Source organism: Salmo salar, chromosome ssa22 (genome assembly GCF_905237065.1).
Source record: "Salmo salar chromosome ssa22, Ssal_v3.1, whole genome shotgun sequence".
In the NCBI taxonomy this organism is placed as follows: Eukaryota; Metazoa; Chordata; class Actinopteri; order Salmoniformes; family Salmonidae; genus Salmo; species Salmo salar.
In genome coordinates this window covers 52,750,912-52,772,257 of record NC_059463.1, presented here as the reverse complement: position 1 = coordinate 52,772,257, position 21,346 = coordinate 52,750,912, and the positions used below count along the sequence as shown (strand labels likewise).

At 42.0% G+C, this 21,346-nt stretch overlaps 1 protein-coding gene across 1 annotated transcript in view; it reads right to left on the bottom strand.

Annotated features, from left to right (window-relative positions):
- LOC106583711 (calcium/calmodulin-dependent 3',5'-cyclic nucleotide phosphodiesterase 1B) overlaps positions 1-21,346 on the bottom strand; it is a 38,603-nt gene that overhangs the window by 3,971 nt on the left and 13,286 nt on the right. The window contains exons 2-12 of the mRNA XM_045705066.1: positions 18,679-18,792; positions 17,252-17,434; positions 16,372-16,438; positions 16,053-16,169; positions 15,624-15,764; positions 14,968-15,068; positions 2,377-2,502; positions 1,934-2,035; positions 1,235-1,355; positions 503-1,056; positions 130-266 (exon numbers count right to left, since the gene is read on the bottom strand). Coding sequence (XP_045561022.1) covers positions 964-1,056; positions 1,235-1,355; positions 1,934-2,035; positions 2,377-2,502; positions 14,968-15,068; positions 15,624-15,764; positions 16,053-16,169; positions 16,372-16,438; positions 17,252-17,434; positions 18,679-18,792 — 1,165 coding nt within the window. The 3' untranslated portion in view covers positions 130-266; positions 503-963. The remainder of the gene's footprint in view (positions 1-129; positions 267-502; positions 1,057-1,234; positions 1,356-1,933; positions 2,036-2,376; positions 2,503-14,967; positions 15,069-15,623; positions 15,765-16,052; positions 16,170-16,371; positions 16,439-17,251; positions 17,435-18,678; positions 18,793-21,346) is intronic.

The window sequence follows — 21,346 nt, the reverse complement described above, 5'->3', positions numbered from 1 at the left end:
ATACACTGCGACAGCTGGTGTCGGGATTCCAGCCAAGCGTCAATACACCACCCTAACCAGCCATGCCTGGCAAGGTAAGATTGCCCACCTGAGCTACAACAAGGTGTTAATAGAAATCTGTCACATTACCATTGGAGCCGCTCCCCTTCCATTTGAACTTGTTGTCTTCTGTATGTCGTGTCCAGGTGGATCTGAAGCTGACCAGTTCTGAGGTGATGTGAGACAAGCTCCACTGTAGTCCTCTGGAACTCTCCTTCCACAGATTACTGAAAAAAAGACAAGAAATACATCAGACCTGAGTCAAACACATATGTCAAATGTAATTGGGTTGTGCTTGATTTAGATTTGTGTTAGTGCTTTTGGAACTATTCCATTGGTTCTATTGTACAGCAGCCCAAGTGTTTGAAAGTATTTGTTGTGTGTAGGTACAAGTTAAGAAACCAACTAGCTAACTAATGTCTCAGCTGGGGTTCTAGTCTTATAAACATGCTTTGAATGCCACCTATGTCGATTGCAGGGGTCCGGTGGGCCAGGGTTGTCTTCCACCAGGGGAATGACTATCTTCTCAGCCACGTCAGTCAGTAAGGAGAACGTAGGGTCTACTATGAAGTCTATGAAACCTGCGCACAAAAACAGTATTGTTAGCTATAACACTAGGAAAAAAATTGCTACTTAGTATGAAAATGTATGCACTTACTACTACAAGTGGCTCTGGATAAGAGCGTCTGCTAAATGACTAACATGTATGTCTAATAATACTAATATTATACATTATGTAACAACCCTTTTTTTACACGTTAAAGATCACATCTTCATACACAACCTGCATATGTGCTTTAGACAATATGCATTGTCCAAAGTATATAAAATGAGAGCATATATATTGATTGTTGATGATGACTCAGGGATGACTCAGTGATGACTCAAATGGATGACTCAGTGATGACCATGTGCAGTAATGTCTTATAATTTGCCTATTTGTGACTCTGCGACCAGGGTGCTGTTCCGATCACACAGTGGAGAGAAGGGAAGACCAAGCTCTGCCTCTCTGTCACCCTCAGAGAAACAGAAAGAGAGAAAATATGTTTCAAAGACAATCAACAACGAGCAAGATAATTCAGGACTGACACAATACACAAGACGATCCAGAACCAACACAGTACCAAATACTATCTAAAACTGAAACAGTCAAGAAAACCCTGTACCTAGTTGTAAGTTCCTCCATGGGTCCTACCTGTCTGAAGAACTCGTCCATCAGGGCTTTGGTCCAGCGAGAGTGTAGACTCCAGGGCTTGGAGGGGTGGCTGATGTCTGCAGTGTGCAGTAGTAGGGACAGCGCTTTTGGTTTGTCTATGCTGTTGACCACAGGAAACAAATGACCACGAGTGACTGCTAGATATGGACCAGAACAGAATTTGAGCTGCTTTGGCTGTCATGTTAATCATTGGAGTTAATGGGAGAGTTACACAGCATATTCATTTTAAGTTATGAAAAATAAATTGCTCTTCAAGTAGTAACAGGAATGAAATCCATCAATATGTCTAAAAAAATATGATGACATTTAATATAGTACCTTTCTCATAGTACCTTTCCCACAATGTGCTATCTAGTAGGCCTACAGTTAATTTGATCACTATTTTGTTGCTGAGAATTTCCCTGCATGGCAGGAAATGCAAACTTGTAGTATATTTGAGGATTAAAAAGTCTTCTAACGTTTGTCATTTCCATTTAAAAATGTCAGACTTGACTTGCTCTAACGAAAATTATACAACCCATACATTCATTATAATCCACATAATACTTCACATTTCCTGTCGCTGCAGGATTATTTTCCTGCTGTAGCAAATTGTCTCAAATTAAGATCCTACATCTGTACCACCATAATCTACATCTCGGATGATGTGACCTGGGTAAAGTGTGGAGCAGCACGTACCCTTCATGCTGCTGCAGACACCCCGTCATGGCTTTGACCTGGACAAGGTGAGACGACATGTCTGTAGCCAACACCATCTCTATCACCAGCGCTCGCAGCTCCCTGTCACACACACAGAAACACACCCATCTAACCTTTCCAGACTGCCCTTTCACACACAAACGCATAAACACACCCATCTAACCTTTCCAGACTGTCCTGATGGGTTTCCCTGTTCCCATGGTAACAGATTTGTGCTGCTCCAAGCAGAGTTGTGGTTGGGTTTGCTTGTGTCTGTCTGTCTGTCTGTCTGTCTGTCTGTCTGTCTGTCTGTCTGTCTGTCTGTCTGTCTGTCTGTCTGTCTGTCTGTCTGTCTGTCTGTCTGTCTGTCTGTCTGTCTGTCTGTCTGTCTGTCTGTCTGTCTGTCTGTCTCACAGCATATTGATAGAGTACATCACTCCTACATCCACTGTTCTCTGGAGAGGTTCATGAAGATGTTGGATTGGTCGTCCTGTAGAAGATGGAACGCAGCACTGATGTGGTGGCTCTCCTGGACTGACCGGTCGTTGTAGATCATAGCAAAGTCTGACCTACACAAAACACACACAGATGAAAAACAATCATCAAGAAATAGCTAAATTGGTTCTAGTACAATGATCGGTGTGTGCTTTAGCTAAATCATCTGACTACTGTTGTCATGCCTTAGCTTTAACCCTAATCCTACAGATCTGGGACCAGGGTATAATTTGTCCTTTGTCTTACAGAAACCTGTATGGCATGACAATGACAGTCAGAGGGGTTGGCTAAAGCACATACAGTGCATTCGGAAAGTATTCAGACCCCTTGACTTTTTCCACATTTTATTACATTACAACCTTATTCTAAAATAGATGAAATACAAAACATTCCTCAGCAATCTACACACAATAGCCCAAAATGACAAAGCAAAAGCAGGTTTTTATACATTCTTGCAAATGTATTAAAAATTAAAAAAAGGAAATAACTTATTTACATAAGTATACAGACCCTTTGCTATGAGACTCGAAATTGAGCTCAGATGCAACCTGTTTCCGTTGATCATCCTTGAGATGTTTTTGCAACTTGACTGGAGTCCACCTGTGGTAAATTCTATTGATTTGGAAAGGCACACACCTGTCTATATAAGGTAGCACAGTTGACAGTGCATGTCAGAGCAAAAACCAAGCCCTGAGGTCAAAGGAATTGACAATTCTTAAATGGAAGACGTTTGGAACCACTAAGACTCTTCCTAGAACTGGCCACCCGGCCAATCTGAGCAATTGAAGTAGAAGGCCCTTGGTCAGGAAGGTAACCAAGAACCCGATGGTCACTCTGACAGAGCTCTAGAGTTCCACTGTGGAGAAGGGAGAGCCTTTCAGAAGGACAACCATCTCTGAAGCACTCCACCAATCAGGCATTTATGGAGAGTGGCCAGATGGAAGCCACTCCTCATTCAAAGGCACAAGAAAGCCTGCCTCGAGTTTGCCAAAAGGCACCTAAAGACTCTCTGACCTAAAGACTCTCAGATTGAACTTTTTGCCCTGAATGCAAAGCGTCACGTCTGGAGGAAATCTGGCACCGTCACTACGGTGTAGGATGGTGGTGGCAGCATCATGCTGTGAGGATGTTTTTCATCTCCAGCGACTGGGAGACTAGTCAGGATCGAGGGAAAGGAGCAAAGTACAGAGAGATTCTTGATGAAAACCTGCTCCAGAGCGCTAAGGACTTCAGACTGGGGCGAAGGATCAATTTCGAACAGGACAATGACCCTAAGCACACAGCCAAGACAACACAGGAGTGGCTTCGGGACAAGTCTCTGAATGTCCTTGATTGGCCCAGCCAGAGCATGGAACCCGATCGAACATCTCTGGAGACCTGAAAATAGTTGTGCAGCGACGCTCCCCATCCAACCTAACAGAGCTTGAGAGTTTCTGCAGAGAATAATGGGAGAAACTCCCCAAATACAGGTGTGCCAAGCTTGTAGTGTCACACCCAAGAAGACTCGAGGCTGTAATCGCTGCCAAAGGTGCTTCAACAAAGTACTGAGCAAAGGGTCTGAATACTTTTGTAAATGTAATATTTCTGTTTTTAATTTGTAATAAATTAGCAAACATTTCGAAAAACCTGTTTTTGCTTTGTCACAATTGGGTATTGTGTGTAGATTGATGAGGGGAAAGAAACAATTTAATCAATTTTAGAATAAGGCTGTAACAAAACAAAATGCTGAAAAAGTCAAGGGGTCTGAATACTTTCCGAGGCACTGTACATAGATGACCAGGCTCATATGTATAGCGACAACATAAAATAGTGAGATTCTGGGTGGTGGAACTGTAATAAAGAGATGTGGTAATGAGAGAAGAGAACAGATGGATATAAATGACTCAGGAAAAAGGAGCAGGAGGAAGTTAATTGAGTCACATCCATTATCAAGCCCTCTGTCGAAAGTAATTTGCATACATGTTTACTAGGCACTTAGGAATGGATAATAAACAGATATCAGCGCTACACAGTAAATGGGAATCCCCGTAGGGATAAACACTGCATAGAAAACTTAGGCAAGTGCAAAAAAAAGGAGACATTTAATTGTCAATGTTTTGGCTGTACAACAATTTTTCAAGACTGCAGCAACAGCTTAGTATGTGTTTTTAGGATTAATCTGCTTCCATCTACAAGCAGAACAAAAAGAGCATATATGTAATAATGTTGTAACAGTATAATGAGGAAATGCGATGCAATGCAACTGAATAATCCCAATGGAGGTGCCCAAGATTCAGGAGTAAAAATAACATTTCACTGGGGAGTAAAAATGCCTGAAATCAAAATAAAACAAGAAGCTTTGCACACACACACACACACACACACACACACACACACACACACACACACACACACACACACACACACACACACACACACACACACACACACACACACACACACACACACACACATACAAATCAAATCAACATTTATTGGTAAGTATACAGATTTGCAGATGTTATCTCAGGTACAGTGAAATGCTTCTGTTTCTAGCTCCAACAGTGCAGTAATATCTAGCAGTACAATAACAATACACACATCATCCACAAGTAAAATAATATTTGAAATATCAGAATGGAATATACAGTTGAAGTCGGAAGTTTACATACACTTAGGTTGGAGTCATTAAAACTCATTTTTCAACCACTCCACAAATTTCTTGTTAACAAACCAAAGTTTCGGCAAGTTGTTTAGGACATCTATTTTGTGCATGACACAAGTCATTTTTTCAACAATTGTTTACAGACAGATTATTTCACTTATAACTCACTGTATCACAATTCCAGTGGGTCAGAAGTTTACACACACTAAGTTGACTGTGCCTTTAAACAGCTTGGAAAATTCCAGAAAATGATGTCATGGCTTTAGAAGCTTCTGATAGGCTAATTGACATAATTTGAGTCCATTGGAGGTGTATCTGTGGATGTATTTCAAGGCCTACCTTCAAATTCAGTGCCTCTTTGCTTGACATAATGGGAAAATCAAAAGAAATCAGCCAAGACCTCGGAAAAAAAACACAAGTCTGGTTCATCCTTGGGAGCAATTTCCAAATGCCTGAAGGTACCACGTTCATCTGTACAAACAATAGTATGCAAGTATAAACACCATGGGACCACGCAGCCGTCATAACGCCCAGGAAGGAAACGCATTCTGTCACCTAGAGATGAACGTTCTTTGGTGCGAAAAGTGCAAATCAATCCCAGAACAATAGCAAAGGACCTTGTGAAGATGCTGGAGGAAACAGGTACAAAAGTATCTATATCCACAGCAAAACGAGTCCTATATCGACGTAACCTGAAAGGCCGCTCAGCAAGGAAGAAGCCACTGCTCCAAAACCGCCATAAAAAAGCCAGACTAGGTTTTGCAACTGCACATGGGGACAGAGATTGTACTTTTTGGAGAAACGTCCTCTGGAATGATGAAACAAGAATATAACTGTTTGGCCATAATGGCCATTGTTATGTTTGGAGGAAAAAGGGGGAGGCTTGCAAGCCAAAGAACACCATATCAACCGTGAAGCACGGGGGTGGCAGCATCATGTTGTGGGGCTGCTTAGCTGCAGGAGGGACTGGTGCACTTCACAAAATAGATGACATCACGATGAAGGTAAATTATGTGGATATATTGAAGCAACATCTCAAGACATCAGCCAGGAAGTTAAAGCTTGGTTGCAAATGGGTCTTCCAAATGGACAATGACCCCAAGCATACTTCCAAAATTGTGGCAAAATGGCTTAAGGACAACTATGTCAAGGTATTGGAGTGGCCATCACAAAGCCCTGACCTCAATCCTATAGAACATTTGTGGGCAGAACTGAAAAAGTGTGTGCGAGCAAGGAGGCCTACATACCTGACTCAGTTACACCAGCTCTGTCTGGAGGAATGGGCCAAAATTCACCCAACTGATTGTGGGAATTTTGTGGAATGCTACCCGAAACGTTTCACCCAAGTTAAACAATTTAAAGGCAATGCTACCAAATACTAATTGAGGATATGCAAACTTCTGACCCACCGGGAATGTGATGAAAGAAATAAAAGCTGAAATAAATCATTCTCTCTATTATTATTCTGACATTTCACATTCTTAAAATAAAGTGGTGATCCTAACTGTCCTAAGACAGGGAGTTGTGAAGGATTTGTGAAAAACGGAGTTAAAATTTATTTGGCTAAGGTGTATGTAAACTTCCGACTTCAACTGTATATGTAAATGGTGTGTGTAGACAGTATGGACAGCATGTGAATAGAAAAGGTGTGTACAGCAGTAGTTATAAAAGATGAGCCTTGATTAGAATACAGTATTTACATATAAAGTGTGTAAAACACAATGTAAATATTATTAAAGTGACCAGTGTTCAATGTCTATATACATGGGGCAGCAGTCTCTAAGGTGCAGGGTAGAGTTCCGGGTTTTAGCCGGCTAGTAACTGGGCGGTGGATGGTTAGTGGTGGCTGTTCAACAGTCTGATGACCTGGGCTGAGAAGGCCGCGGCTTGGGTGGCTGGGGACCTTGATGATCTTCTTGGCCTTCCTGTGACACCAGGTGCTGTAGATGTCCTGGAGGGCAGGCAGTGTACCCCCGGTGATGCGTTGGACTGACTGCACCACCCTCTGGAGACCAATGTGGGTGCGGGCGGGGCGTTTGCGGGCGGGGCGTTTGCGGGCGCTGCGTTTGCGGGCGTTTCGGTTATGGGCATTGCGGTTGTGGGAGTTGCGGTTGCGGGCATTGCAGTTGCGGGCGGTGCGGATGCGGGCGGTGCGGTTGCAGGTGTTGTGATTGCGGGAGCTGCGGTTGCAGGCGCTGCAGTTTCCCTGCCAGGTGGGGATGTAGCCCGACAGAATGTTGTTGATGGTGCATCTGCCAAATTTCTTCAGCCTCCTGTAGTTGAAGAGGTGCTGATGTGCCTTCTTCACCACGATGTTGGTGAGGTGGTAGCATTTCAGGTCGTCAGTGATGTGCACGCCAAGGAACTTGACACTTTTGACCCTCTCCACTGTGGCCCCGTCGATGTTGATGGTGGTGTGCTCTCTCCGCTGTCTCCTGTTGTCCAGGGAGAGGTTATTCCCACCACTCCGCCAGGGCACTAACCTCCTCCCTGTAGGCTTTCTCGTCGTTGTTGGTAATCACTGTTGGTAATCACCACTGTTGTGTCGTCAGCAAACTGGATGATAAGAGTTGGAGTAGTGCGTAACCACGCAGTCATGGGTGAACAGGGAGTGCAGGAGGGGGCTGAGCACACACCCCTGAGGGGCCACGTGTTGAGGGTCAGCATGGCAGAGGTGTTGTTGCCTATCCTCACCACATGGGGGCGACCTGTCAGGAAGTCTAGGACCCTGTTGCACAGGGAGGGGTTCAGTCCCAGGGCTACAAGCTTAGTGATGAGCTTGGGGGGTACTATGGTGTTGAAAGCCGAGCTGTAGTCGACAGCTTTCTCACATAGGTGTTCTTCTTGCCCAGGTTGGATAGGGTGGTGGGCAGTACAGTACATACACACACAATTTATTGTATAATATGGCTATTAACATACAAAATATATGCCTATAATGTCCCAGTTAAAACAAATAAACTTTGTTTAATGAGATGAACAGCTAGGTCAGGTCACAGTAGTTTGTTTAATGAGATGAACAGCTAGGTCAGGTCACAGTAGTTTGTTTAATGAGATGAATAGCTAGGTCAGGTCACAGTAGTTTGTTTAATGAGATGAACAGCTTGGTCAGGTCACAGTAGTTTGTTTAATGAGATGAACAGCTAGGTCACAGTAGTTTGTTTAATGAGATGAACAGCTAGGTCAGGTCACAGTAGTTTGTTTAATGAGATGAATAGCTAGGTCAGGTCACAGTAGTTTGTTTAATGAGATGAATAGCTAGGTCAGGTCACAGTAGTTTGTTTAATGAGATGAACAGCTAGGTCAGGTCACAGTAGTTTGTTTAATGAGACGAACAGCTAGGTCAGGTCACAGTAGTTTGTTTAATGAGATGAACAGCTAGGTCAGGTCACAGTAGTTTGTTTAATGAGATGAACAGCTAGGTCAGGTCACATTAGTTTGTTTAATGAGATGAATAGCTAGGTCAGGTCACAGTAGTTTGTTTAATGAGATGAACAGCTAGGTCAGGTCACATTAGTTTGTTTAATGAGATGAACAGCTAGGTCAGGTCACAGTAGTTTGTTTAATGAGATGAACAGCTAGGTCACCAGTAGTTTGTTTAATGAGATGAACAGCTAGGTCAGGTCACATTAGTTTGTTTAATGAGATGAACAGCTAGGTCAGGTCACATTAGTTTGTTTAATGAGACGAACAGCTAGGTCAGGTCACAGTAGTTTGTTTAATGAGACGAACAGCTAGGTCAGGTCACAGTAGTTTGTTTAATGAGATGAACAGCTTGGTCAGGTCACAGTAGTTTGTTTAATGAGATGAACAGCTAGGTCACAGTAGTTTGTTTAATGAGATGAACAGCTAGGTCAGGTCACAGTAGTTTGTTTAATGAGATGAATAGCTAGGTCAGGTCACAGTAGTTTGTTTAATGAGATGAACAGCTAGGTCAGGTCACATTAGTTTGTTTAATGAGACGAACAGCTAGGTCAGGTCACAGTAGTTTGTTTAATGAGACGAACAGCTAGGTCAGGTCACAGTAGTTTGTTTAATGAGATGAACAGCTAGGTCAGGTCACAGTAGTTTGTTTAATGAGATGAACAGCTAGGTCAGGTCACATTAGTTTGTTTAATGAGATGAATAGCTAGGTCAGGTCACAGTAGTTTGTTTAATGAGATGAACAGCTAGGTCAGGTCACATTAGTTTGTTTAATGAGATGAACAGCTAGGTCAGGTCACAGTAGTTTGTTTAATGAGATGAACAGCTAGGTCACAGTAGTTTGTTTAATGAGATGAACAGCTAGGTCAGGTCACATTAGTTTGTTTAATGAGATGAACAGCTAGGTCAGGTCACATTAGTTTGTTTAATGAGATGAACAGCTAGGTCAGGTCACAGTAGTTTGTTTAATGAGATGAACAGCTAGGTCACAGTAGTTTGTTTAATGAGATGAACAGCTAGGTCAGGTCACATTAGTTTGTTTAATGAGATGAACAGCTAGGTCAGGTCACAGTAGTTTGTTTAATGAGATGAACAGCTAGGTCAGGTCACAGTAGTTTGTTTAATGAGATGAATAGCTAGGTCAGGTCACAGTAGTTTGTTTAATGAGATTAAAAGCTAGGTCAGGTCACAGTAGTTTGTTTAATGAGATGAACAGCTAGGTCAGGTCACATTAGTTTGTTTAATGAGATGAACAGCTAGGTCAGGTCACAGTAGTTTGTTTAATGAGATGAACAGCTAGGTCACAGCAGTTTGTTTAATGAGATGAACAGCTAGGTCAGGTCACATTAGTTTGTTTAATGAGATGAACAGCTAGGTCAGGTCACAGTAGTTTGTTTAATGAGATGAACAGCTAGGTCAGGTCACAGTAGTTTGTTTAATGAGATGAATAGCTAGGTAGTGTCCTCTTGTGAGAAGGTGGAAATGGTCCGTGGACGGTTAAGGGACGGGTATGACGAGTGTGTTTAATTTGGTGACCTCAGAGAGGACAGGAAACACACATAACTATATCTCTGAATATGTACATTTCTAAAATATGGGGTTCGCATCTAATTTGTGTATAAGATGAATGATTAAAGATGAACATTTGTGAAATTATGTAATATGATGTTAAACCTTTAATGTGAAGGAATTGGATTCCCTTTGAAGTTTAACTAAGTCATTGCCCACCCCCGTGAGCACAGACATGATCTGGCGTCATGGAACAGCCCTTTCCTACTGTTACGAATAAAACCCCCTCCTGAGGAAATCCTCTTCAGACCACAAAAACCTCAGTATAAGCTAACGTTTCAATGGTTGTTGAATTCCTAACCATACCATGTGGAGCATTGGCTACACGGCTGGAAATGGTTAAACTCTGAGACTATCGATCCCGACCGAATAAGAGCAAATCTTAGATACCAATTACTAGTCTGCAGCTAGAAATGATGTCAACCTGGGATGCGAAGACCGAAAACCACTGAAACATCTATCAATGAGAACATTTCTGAATAGTACTCTCAAGTATCCATTCTAACCACGAAAGACCTTGATCTTCAGGGAAGCAGAGAGAGAGACTCTTGGATGAACTCTCCAACAGACAGACGGACGATTCCAACAGAGATCACGATGAGTGAGAAATCATGTGCAAAGGGTTAGCATTTCAAATAATATAATTATCAACTGTGAAGTGATTCCTTTTTGTCTTTCGTGCTTTTCAGTCCACACCCACTTCCCTTTGTCCACCAATCTGTTATATCGGCTTAGCCCACTAGGGAACCTCCCCTATCATTTCCTTGTAACCATATCTACTGTTTGTGTGTTTATGCATTTCTGTGATTATTTAGTTAGTTAGCCTCTTGAAGTTCGCCTAGGATAGGGGGCGCTACAGCGATTTTTGAAAAAAATTTGTGCCCATTTTAAACGGCCTCCTACTCAAACTCAGAAGCTAGGATATGCATATAAGTTGTGGATAGAAAACACCCTAAAGTTTCTAAAACTGTTTGAATGGTGTCTGTGAGTATAACAGAACTCATATGGCAGTCAAAACCCCGAGACAGATCGTAACAGGATGTGGAATTCTGAATTGCGGACTCAACTTCATCACTTTGCCTATAAATCACACCGTGAGCTATGGTTCATTGAGCACTTCCTATGGCTTCCACTAGATGTCCCCAGTCTTTACAAAGTGATTTGAGTCTTTTACTGTGAAAACTGACAGAATGAGAGTCTGTGGAACGTGGTCACATGGGGAGGGCCATCACCATTATGACGCCGGCGCCCCTGGCTACCCTCCCCTTTCGAAACGTTTTGAAAGACAATGCAATCATCCCCCTTGAATATTATTGGAGCTCTGGTTGAAAAAGGCCCTAAAGATTTATGTTATACAACGTTTGACATGTTTGAACGAACTTAAATATGTTTTTTTTCCATTTTGGTAAGAGAGGAGTCCCGCGGACGACGGTACATTTGGTGCAGCCTTCAGAACGCGCTAACAACAAGAAGCTATTGGGACATAAAGGATTAACTTTTTCGAACGAAAATACATTTGTTGTGGACCTGGGATTCCTAGAAGTGCCTTCTGATGAAGATAATCAATGGTAAGGGATTATTGACAATAGTATACAAGAGTAGATTTGATATGCGATTGTTCCAAGATGGCGCCTATTTTTCTGAGTATCGCATCCCCTTTTATCGCAAAGTGTGATTACCCAGTAAAGTTATTTTTAAATCTGGCATTGCAGGTGCTTTCAAGAGATGTTAATCTATAAATCTTAGAATGACAATATTACATTTGAAAAATGTTTTCGAATAGTAATTTAGTAAATTGTAGCCCTGTTTCACCGGATGCATTTGAGGAAAAATAGTTAGTCAACGTCACGCGCCGATGTAAAATGCTGTTTTTATATATAAATATGAACTTTATCGAACAAAAGAATGCATGTATTGTGTAACATGATGTCCTAGGAGTGTCATCTGATGAAGATTGTCAAAGGTTAGTGCTGCATTTAGCTGTTTTTTGGTTATTTGTGATGCATGTGGTTGGTCGGAAAATGGCTATGTGAATAGTTTGACGATATACTCCTCTAACATTATCTAATGTTTTGCTTTTGCTGTAAAGCCTTTTTGAAATCGGACAACGTGGTTCGATTCAGGAGAGGTGTATCTATAAAACGATATAAAATAGTCCTATATTTGAAAAGAATTAAAAATGAAATGTTTCTATTGTTCGGTTATGAATATGGCGAAATGATTTTACGCTGGATGTTGATCCCGCATACGGGACGGAGAACTTCAAGAGTAAATAAATGATTAGGACAATTGGTGTATGGATGATTCATAGTAAAGGCTGGGTTCGTGCAGATAACCATCAATTTATGACGTTTGGAATGAGACTAACGTGAGGTAAAGAATAGGTGACCACCCATTGAAATGGCTGTCTAGGGAAAATCAAAGGAAATACTCCCAGACTGCAGTTCCTATGGCTTCCACAGATGCCAACAGTTTTTAGAAAGGGTTTGAAGCTTGTTTTTTGAAAAATTAGCTACAATTTGTAGTTTTTCAAGGTGGCTCTCATTTTGACTGTAGTCTTGTGGAGTGTGTGGATGAGGGCGCACACTTCGTTATTTATCTCCGGTATTGAACACACTATTCTCCGTCTGAAATTTGATCGTTTATTTACATATTAGGGTACCTTAGGATTGATTAGAAACGTTGTTTGACTTGTTTGGACGAAGTTTATTGGTAACTTTTGGGATTCCTTTGTATGCATTTTGAACAAGGGGAACAGGTGGATTACTGAATCAAGCGCGCCAAATAAACTGGCTTTTTTGGGATATAAAGGACTTTATCAAACAAAACAACCATTTGTTATGTAGCTGGGACCCTTGGGATTGCAAACAGAGGAAGATCTTCAAAGGTAAGTGATTTATTTTAGCTCTATTTCTGACTTTTGTGACGCCTCTGCTGGCTTGGAAAATGTTTTTAATGCTTATGTACGCGGGGCGCTGTCCTCAGATAATTGCATGGTAGGCTTTCGCCGTAAAGCCTTTTTGAAATCTGACAAAGCGGCTGGATTAACAAGAAGTTAAGCTTTTAAACAATGTAAGACACTTTTATTTTTATAAATGTTTAAAATTACGATTTTTGTATTTTGAATTTGGTGCTCTGCGATTTCACCGGATGTTGTTGAGGTGGGGCGCTAGCGGCACGTCTAACCCAAATTAAACATGGACTGACTTTTGGGGCATCCACAGCTACATGCGATAACTCATTTTCCACTTTGACAAATGTATTCAGTCAGCACAGAAGAGACATGCTGCACATGAGGAAAGCACAACTAATCCAACTGGCATTTTTGTTTACTGTTCATGTAACTAGCCTGAATATAGATTGTGTCATGCATTTATCGATCAGATATTTAGTTTACTGTTCATGTAACTAGCCTGAATATAGATTGTGTGATGTCTATATCGATCAGATATTTAGTTTACTGTATGTACTAGCCACTCATGCCTTTATCAATCAGATATTTAGTTTACTGTTAATGTAACTATCCTGAATATAGATTGTGTCATGCCTTTATCAATCAGATATTTAGTTTACTAGTCCTGCTACTTGGTATCTCTGTTCTGTTCTGTTCTCATTCGTTGTGTCGGTATTCTAAGCTAAACTGCTATTCAGTATTTTTGTTAGCATGCATGAATAACTAGGCTACTACTTTCAGCACTTAGTTAGCATTATTTAGTTAATAAGACAGCTGTGTGTACGGCTGCATTCACATAGGCTGTTTGTATTTGGTGAATATCCCTATCTATCTTGTAGCCTATATTCATTACCAAAATGTCCTAGCTGTATGGCGCTGTCCATTGTGCTGATTCAGTGCAGCAGATATATGCCACAAAGCACTCTATGATCTCAGAGTCTCTGCATTTGAACTTTATGTTTATTGTGGTATAGCGTGATTATATAAAGCAGAATTCAATATAATTCCAATGCAAGAACCCCAAAAAATGTTTCCCCCTTGCCGATTTCAACTGCCCCATTAATCACTGTATCCTGGCGCCGGGTCTGGTGAAGTGTGATCACAGTGTTGTTCTTTGTAGTGTTGATAGGCCCTCATGTTTTTGTTCCCAAAATAAAGAGTTGATCTGTGTGCCAGGAGACAGAGTTGTTAGGTGCCTCTGTGTCTCTATGTGGAAAATCTACTGCTAAAATTAGCAGCTTCCCTCCATAAGATATGTTTGCTTAAGAAGGAATAGGAGCTGTAAGCAACTCTCTCTCACTCTCTCTCTCTAGCTCTCTGTTGCGTTCTCTCTCTCTCTTTCTCTGTCTCTTTCTGTCTCTTTCTCTCTCTCTGTCTCTTTCTGCCTCTTTCTCTCTCCCTCTTTCTCCCTCTCTCGCCCTCCCCTTCCTATCTCTCTTTCTTGATGAACTTTCTTTCTTTTTTTCTCTCTCTCTTTCTCCCTCCTGCCCTCTAGCTCTCTCTCGCACACGCACACACACACACAGACACACACACACACACACACACACACACACACACACACACACACACACACACACACACACACACACACACACACACACACACACACACACACACACACACACACACACACACACACACACACACACACACACACACACACACACACACACACACACACACACACACAAGTACGCATGCACACACACACTCTCTAGCTCTGTCTCTCTCTTGCTCTCTCCCTCACTCTCTCACTCTCTTTCTCTCTCGCTCTCTCTCCCTTTCCCACTCTTTAATGCATTTTGATGCATTAAATGCAAATAAAACATACAATTATTGTTTATCTTAATTGGTGTAAATGTGGATTTGATTTCACTCTCTCACACTCACTCTGAAATCAAACGCATCTTCGAACACCTCAGTAATTCTTACTTTACTTCATCTTACTTTGTGTGAATGTGGAAGTTGTTGGTAGTTCCAGTGTGCTCGTAGTCATGGATGGCTGCAGCAAACAGGGACGCCAGGACCTCCAGTTCAGTCAACCAGTGCTGCATGTGAGACCCACACAGGTACCCTTGTTATAAACATCACATACATAACCCACATATACCTTTCATATACAGTTAGTGTATCGTTATTATAGAGTAACCAGTGCTGGAGGCTAGACCAACACAGACACCCCTTATTATAAACACCTGTATTTCAAATGCAGTCATTTGCATTGGCTTACAGTAAATACATCTTCTACAGTACATTGGATATTTTTTTTTCCTTTTTTTGATTGTAGATTCCATAAATGTAAATGTCTTTGTCATTTCCAATCCCCCATATATTTTGGGGGTAAATATATATATACCCATATATATATAAATATACATACATAAATATACACATACATATACATACAAATACACATACAAACATACATATCTTAAAAAAATATATTTTCCTTTATTATTTCCCACAAACCCTATACATTTACTGTAGCTAGTGACCTGACCAGGCTGACACAATTTGGGAAATCTCCTTTCCTGAACTATGACAAACAAATACTTGACAGGGATGACCTGTTGTAAACTGAGAGAAGACGAGCTGTACTGTACCACTAGTCCTGTACGTAAGAGCAGACAGTGTAGGGTTTGTGTGACGTCGGCTGCGTGGACACTGCTGTGGTACGGGTTGTTATGTTTACTGTAGCCTTTCTCCAGCTTCTCCAAGAAGGACATCAGAATGGAGATTGGGATCTGTAATGCCACACAATTTGACATGGAAAGTTCACACGGAGTTCATCTGTTGTGTTGGAGCACACTACATCAGCTAACTGGCCTGTGTCTGAGTCTGCCCTCTAGGGTACTACTTATGGAAAGCTTTACACACTAGAAAAGTTAGACAGTAATATGTGTGTTTGCTTCAGCTGTTTATGGCAGTGAGAGAAGTTAGAATTTTTAGAGGCTAATGTAAAATGAAAGCTGTACAGAAACATAAGGAGTTATGGTAACATAGTAAGGATGTGTAAAGTGATATGTGGAGACCTTGAATCTGCTGTTGAGTTCGTATCGTGTCACCAGCTCCAAGACCAGGGTCTGTAGTGCGTGGTTATCACTGGCTGTGTTCAGGGCAAACACATCAAAGTTCCACCGGTCAATGTCCTAAAGATGGAGATGATAGAGACAGATAACAGATATCTGTTTATGTCCAATGCACATTGAGTTTTTGAAGAATTAGAGTCTGAAATTGAAAAGGTTGATAGCTCATACTGTAGTCATACAGTCAGGGAAACTCCTGGCTCTGCTCCTTATGTTGTACCCCAATTAAAGACTTTAGAAATGATAACAGATCATATATTCTTACCCTGAGAGAGTTAACTACTGCTGCAGGTTGGTCAGGCATGGCAGCAGTGTAGGCCCTTCTGAACATCCTGGAACAACGGCACATTAAATGTCTTGCATTGGACAATCTCAGTAGTGAATCTGTGATGTCCTTGTTATAACAGAATGTGGATCAAGAATTCCACTGCTAATGTACAGAAGTGAATTTATCCTGACCCTATGACACACACTTTACAAACCCCATTCACAACATTATATAGAAGGAGGGTTTTTTAATGTTGCATTGTTTTTCTCAATGTCACGTTCTGACCTGTAAAGGTGTTATTTGTTAGTGTTTAGTTTGGTCAGGATGTGGCAGGGGGTATTTGTTTTATGTGGTTCAGGGTGGTTTTGTGTATGTGTCCAGGTAGAGGGTTATTTCATTTATTAGTCCAGGGTTTTGGTTATTGTTCTATGTTAGTTTATTTCTATGTTCAGTCTAGTCATTTGTATTTCTATGTTTAGTTAATTGGTGTTGGGGCCTTTAGTTGGAGGCAGCTGTCTATCGTTGCCTCTGATTAAAGGTCCTATAATTAGGGGTGTGTTTGTATTGTGGATTGTGGGTAGTTGTATTCTGTTTTGTGCTTGTCACCTGACAGAACTGTTAGTGTCGTTTCTGTTAATTGTATACGTGTTTATTTTGTTTCTCCTTCTTATATATTAAAAAGAGAAGATGAGTATACACTTCCCTGTTGCGTCTTGGTCCTCCACACACGACAATCGTTACACTCAAATGAATGAGGAGGACCAGGGCGAGCTTCCTTTACATGTATATTACAAATTAATGAGGACCATGGCGAGCCTCCTTTACTTTATATTACAAATTCATGTCCTCATTGAAGATAATAACGTTTTCCATCTACCTCTCGACAAAGATCCCAGCCTGCACTGCGTGGACGATGCTGCGGAACTTTGGTTTGTCGTCAGAGCGGCGGGCGGGGCGGTGGGCCCTCTGAGTGAAGGTTGAAGCCAGCCAATCAGTGACCTCCGTGGGGACGCCATCAGAGTGCAGCTTCTGGAGGTCGTCCTCTGCGTCCAGACCCTGTCTGAAAGGGCAGAGAGAGAGCAAATCAGACCTGCCTGAGAGAGGAGAGAGAGAGCAAATCAGACCTGCCTGGGAGAGGAAAGAGAGCAAATCAGACCTGCCTGAGGAGAGAGAGAGCAAATCAGACCTGCCTGAGAGAGGAGAGAGAGAGAGCAAATCAAACCTGCCTGATAGAGGAGAGAGAGAACAAATCAGACCTGCCTGAGAGAGGAGAGAGAGAGCAAAAAACATTTGTTTCCCTTATTTCTAAGGGGTACAGCAATTACACTCTGTTGAATGATACATTTAAGTAGATGGAAACTTTACAGCCTTCATCACAGCCTTCATCACAGCATTCATCACAGCATTCATCACAGTCTTCTTTATACCCTTCATCACAGCCTTCATCACAGCCTTCATCACAGACTTCATCACAGCATTCATCACAGCATTCATCATAGCCTTCATCACAGCCTTCTTTATACCCTTCATCACAGCCTTCATCACAGCCTTCATCACAGACTTCATCACAGCATTCATCACAGCATTCATCATAGCCTTCATCACAGCCTTCTTTATATCCTTCATCACAACCTTCATCACAGCCTTCATCACAGCATTCATCATAGCATTTATCAGAGCCTTCATCACAGTCTTCTTTATACCCTTCATCACAGCCTTCATCACAGACTTCATCACAGCATTCATCACAGCATTCATCAGAGCCTTCATCACAGCCTTCTTTATACCCTTCATCGCAGCCTTCATCACAGCCTTCATCCCAGACTTCATTACAGCCTTCATTGCAGCCATGTTTATATCCTTCTTTATATCCTTCATCACAGCCTTCATCACAGCCTTCTTTATACCCTTCATCACAGCCTTCATCACAGCCTTCATCACAGCCTTCATTACAGCCTTCATTACAGCTATCTTTATATCCGTCTTTATATCCTTCATCACAGCCTTCATCACAGCCTTCACCACAGCCTTCATCACAGCCTTCATCAGGGTGCTTTGGGGTCATATCAAAGGAGACAGGGTTGCTTAGGGAAATACTAAATATAGACAAGTAGACAGGGTTGCCTTGGAACACCTTATGGCTCAAATATTAAATATAGACAACACATCATGTGAAGCATTGTGTTCAGAGTGGAAACAAGGATATGCTGATATAGTTGGTGTGTGTATGCATTTCAGGCCTTAAGCAGGCAGTCGGGGCTTACAGTATCAAACAATATAATCACACTAAAGGCCACACTGTACCTGGTACCATCAATGTAAACAGCCTCCAGTAAGGATGCTGTGTAGTCCAAGTTCTTCTTCAAATCTTCGAAGTCCACGTCTTTCTCTTCCAGTTGCTTGACCATACACCTAAGCCTGGAAAGAGAGTCCCACTTTGAACAAACAGCGTAGAAAAGTCTTCATAAGCACTTTATACATGATATAGGCAATATAAAGGATTTATGATGGTGTTACTAATCAACTTTTAGGAAAGAAAATCCTGCACGCTGCACTTGCTTAGTATCAGGCTCACGGCCTTCATCAGAGCTTTTAAGCCTTTAAAGTTGTGTTTCATTGAAAGTAGGAGTGGAGGACGTCATTTTGGTGATGAATAACCTTGGTTCTTGTCATAGCACAACACTATCATCAACAACAAGATACTCAGTAAGACAGCAGTGTTTTCAAAACACAGTCAGGTATGTGATGGGAGCAATTACTAAGCAATTTCCCCCCAAAAAGCCTTGTGTTTGTATGTTACGGTTCAATGTTATGAGCTGGCAATGCTTTGGCAATAGGATGAAAGGTCTGGGAAACTGGGAGAGAAGGAAGGAGAGAGAGGGGGGGAGAAGAGCGAGAGAGAGAGAGAGAGAGAAAGGGAGATACAGAATTAGATACAGTACATGACCAAAAGTATGTGGACACCTGCACATTGAACATTCAGTAAAAAATCATGGGCATTAATATGGAGTTGGTCCCCCTTTGCTGTTATAACAGCCTCCGCTCTTCTGGGAAGGCTTTCCACGAGATGTTGGAACATTGCTGCGGGGACTTGCTTCCATTCAGCCACAAGAGCATTAGTGAGATCGGGTACTGATGTTGGGCAATTAGGCCTGGCAGTCGGCATTCCAATTCATCCCAAAGGTGTTCGATGGGGTGGAGGTGAAATATCAGCCCACGGAGAGAAGCATGAGACTGAACTTCACTCAACTTTCTAGAGGAGTGGTCACCAACCGGTCGATCATGATCCATGATCCAAGGCATTCCTAGTCGATCACCAAACATTTCTGTAAAAACCCAACTATAAAGCCTTGTGTTCCTATTATTTGTATTCGTCTCGGGCTGTTGGCAGTAGGTGCACCCGATTCAGCTGCCCTTTGTTGCCCTTTTTGCATAATTGAAAGTGTCTGAAGGTACAAACTCTGCCTTCCTGGCGGGCCCAGAGAGCAAATCAAGTGCACTATAGGCCTGCCGCTGGCCAATCGGATGTCTCAGTAACATAGCAGGCAAAATCGATACTGTGAGATTAGAAAATGTTTAGTTTAGCCATCAGCTTGAATACTGTGTCCTTTTTTGGTCAGTGTCAGCAGAGGAAAGGGAGAGTGGAGGCATGCTCTCTCCCTCCGCTGAGACTGACCATCAGATGCACACACCATCAGTCCAGTAAAATAAAAATAAAAAACAAATTATTTAATTGTACGGCTGTGCCTCACAAGCAATACAACAACTGATCTATTATAGCCTGTGATCATATAGCCTACCTCAAATGTTCAAATATAATTGAAATAAATGTCCACAACAACAATGCATTGGAAGGTCAATTAGAATTAGAGGGAACATTGGTTGAGGTCAGGGCACTGTGCAGGCCAGTCAAGTTCTTCCACACCGATCTCGACAAACCATTTCTGTTTGGACCTCGCTTTGTGCACGGAGCTATTGTCATCCTGAAACCGGAAAGGGCCTTCCCCAAACTGTTGCCACAAAGTTGGAGGCACAGAATCATCTAGAATGTCATTGTATACTGTAGTATTAAGCTTTCCCTTCACCGGAACTAAGGGGCCTAGCCCGAACCATGAAAAACAGCCCCAGACCATTATTCCTCCTCCACCAATCTTTACAGTTGGCACTGTGCATTGGAGCAGGTAGCGTTCTCCTGGCATAAGCAAAACCCGTCCATTTGACTGTCAGATTGTGAAGTGTGATTCATCACTTCAGAAAACACGCTTCCACTGCTGCAGAGTCCAATGGCTGCAAGCTTTACACCACGCTTTGCCCATGGTGATCTTAGGCTTGTGTGCAGCTGTTCGGCCATGGAAACCCATTTCATGAAGCTCCCAATGAACAGTTATTGTGCTGACATTGCTTCCAGAGGCAGTTTAGAACTCAGTAGTGAGTGTTGCAACCAAGGACAGACGATTTTTACGCACTACGCTATTCAGCAGTCGGTGATCCCGTACTGTGAGCTTGTGTGGCTTACCACTTCCCAGAGCAGCACTTACAGTTGACCGGGGCAGCTCTAGCAGGGCAGGAAATTGACGAACCGGCTTGTTGGAAAGGTGGCATCCTATGACGGTGCCACGGTGAAAGTCAATGAGCTCTTCAGTAAGGCCATTCTGCTGCAAATGTTTATCTATGCAGTTAAATAAAGGTAAAATAAATACAAAATTAGTAAATATGCCAACATTTGTGCATGGCTGTGTGCTCAATTTTATACACCTGTCAGCAAATCCAGTAATTTGAAGGGGTGTCCACATACTTTTGTATATTTAGTGTTTATCAATTCAAAGGGTCGAATCAGCTGATTGAGTGCAGATAAAACGCTGATAGAATCCAGATGGAATGCTCATAGAACGCTGATAAAAATCCAGATGGAATGCTCATAGAACGCTGATAAAATCCAGATGGAATGCTCATAGAATACTGATAAAATCCA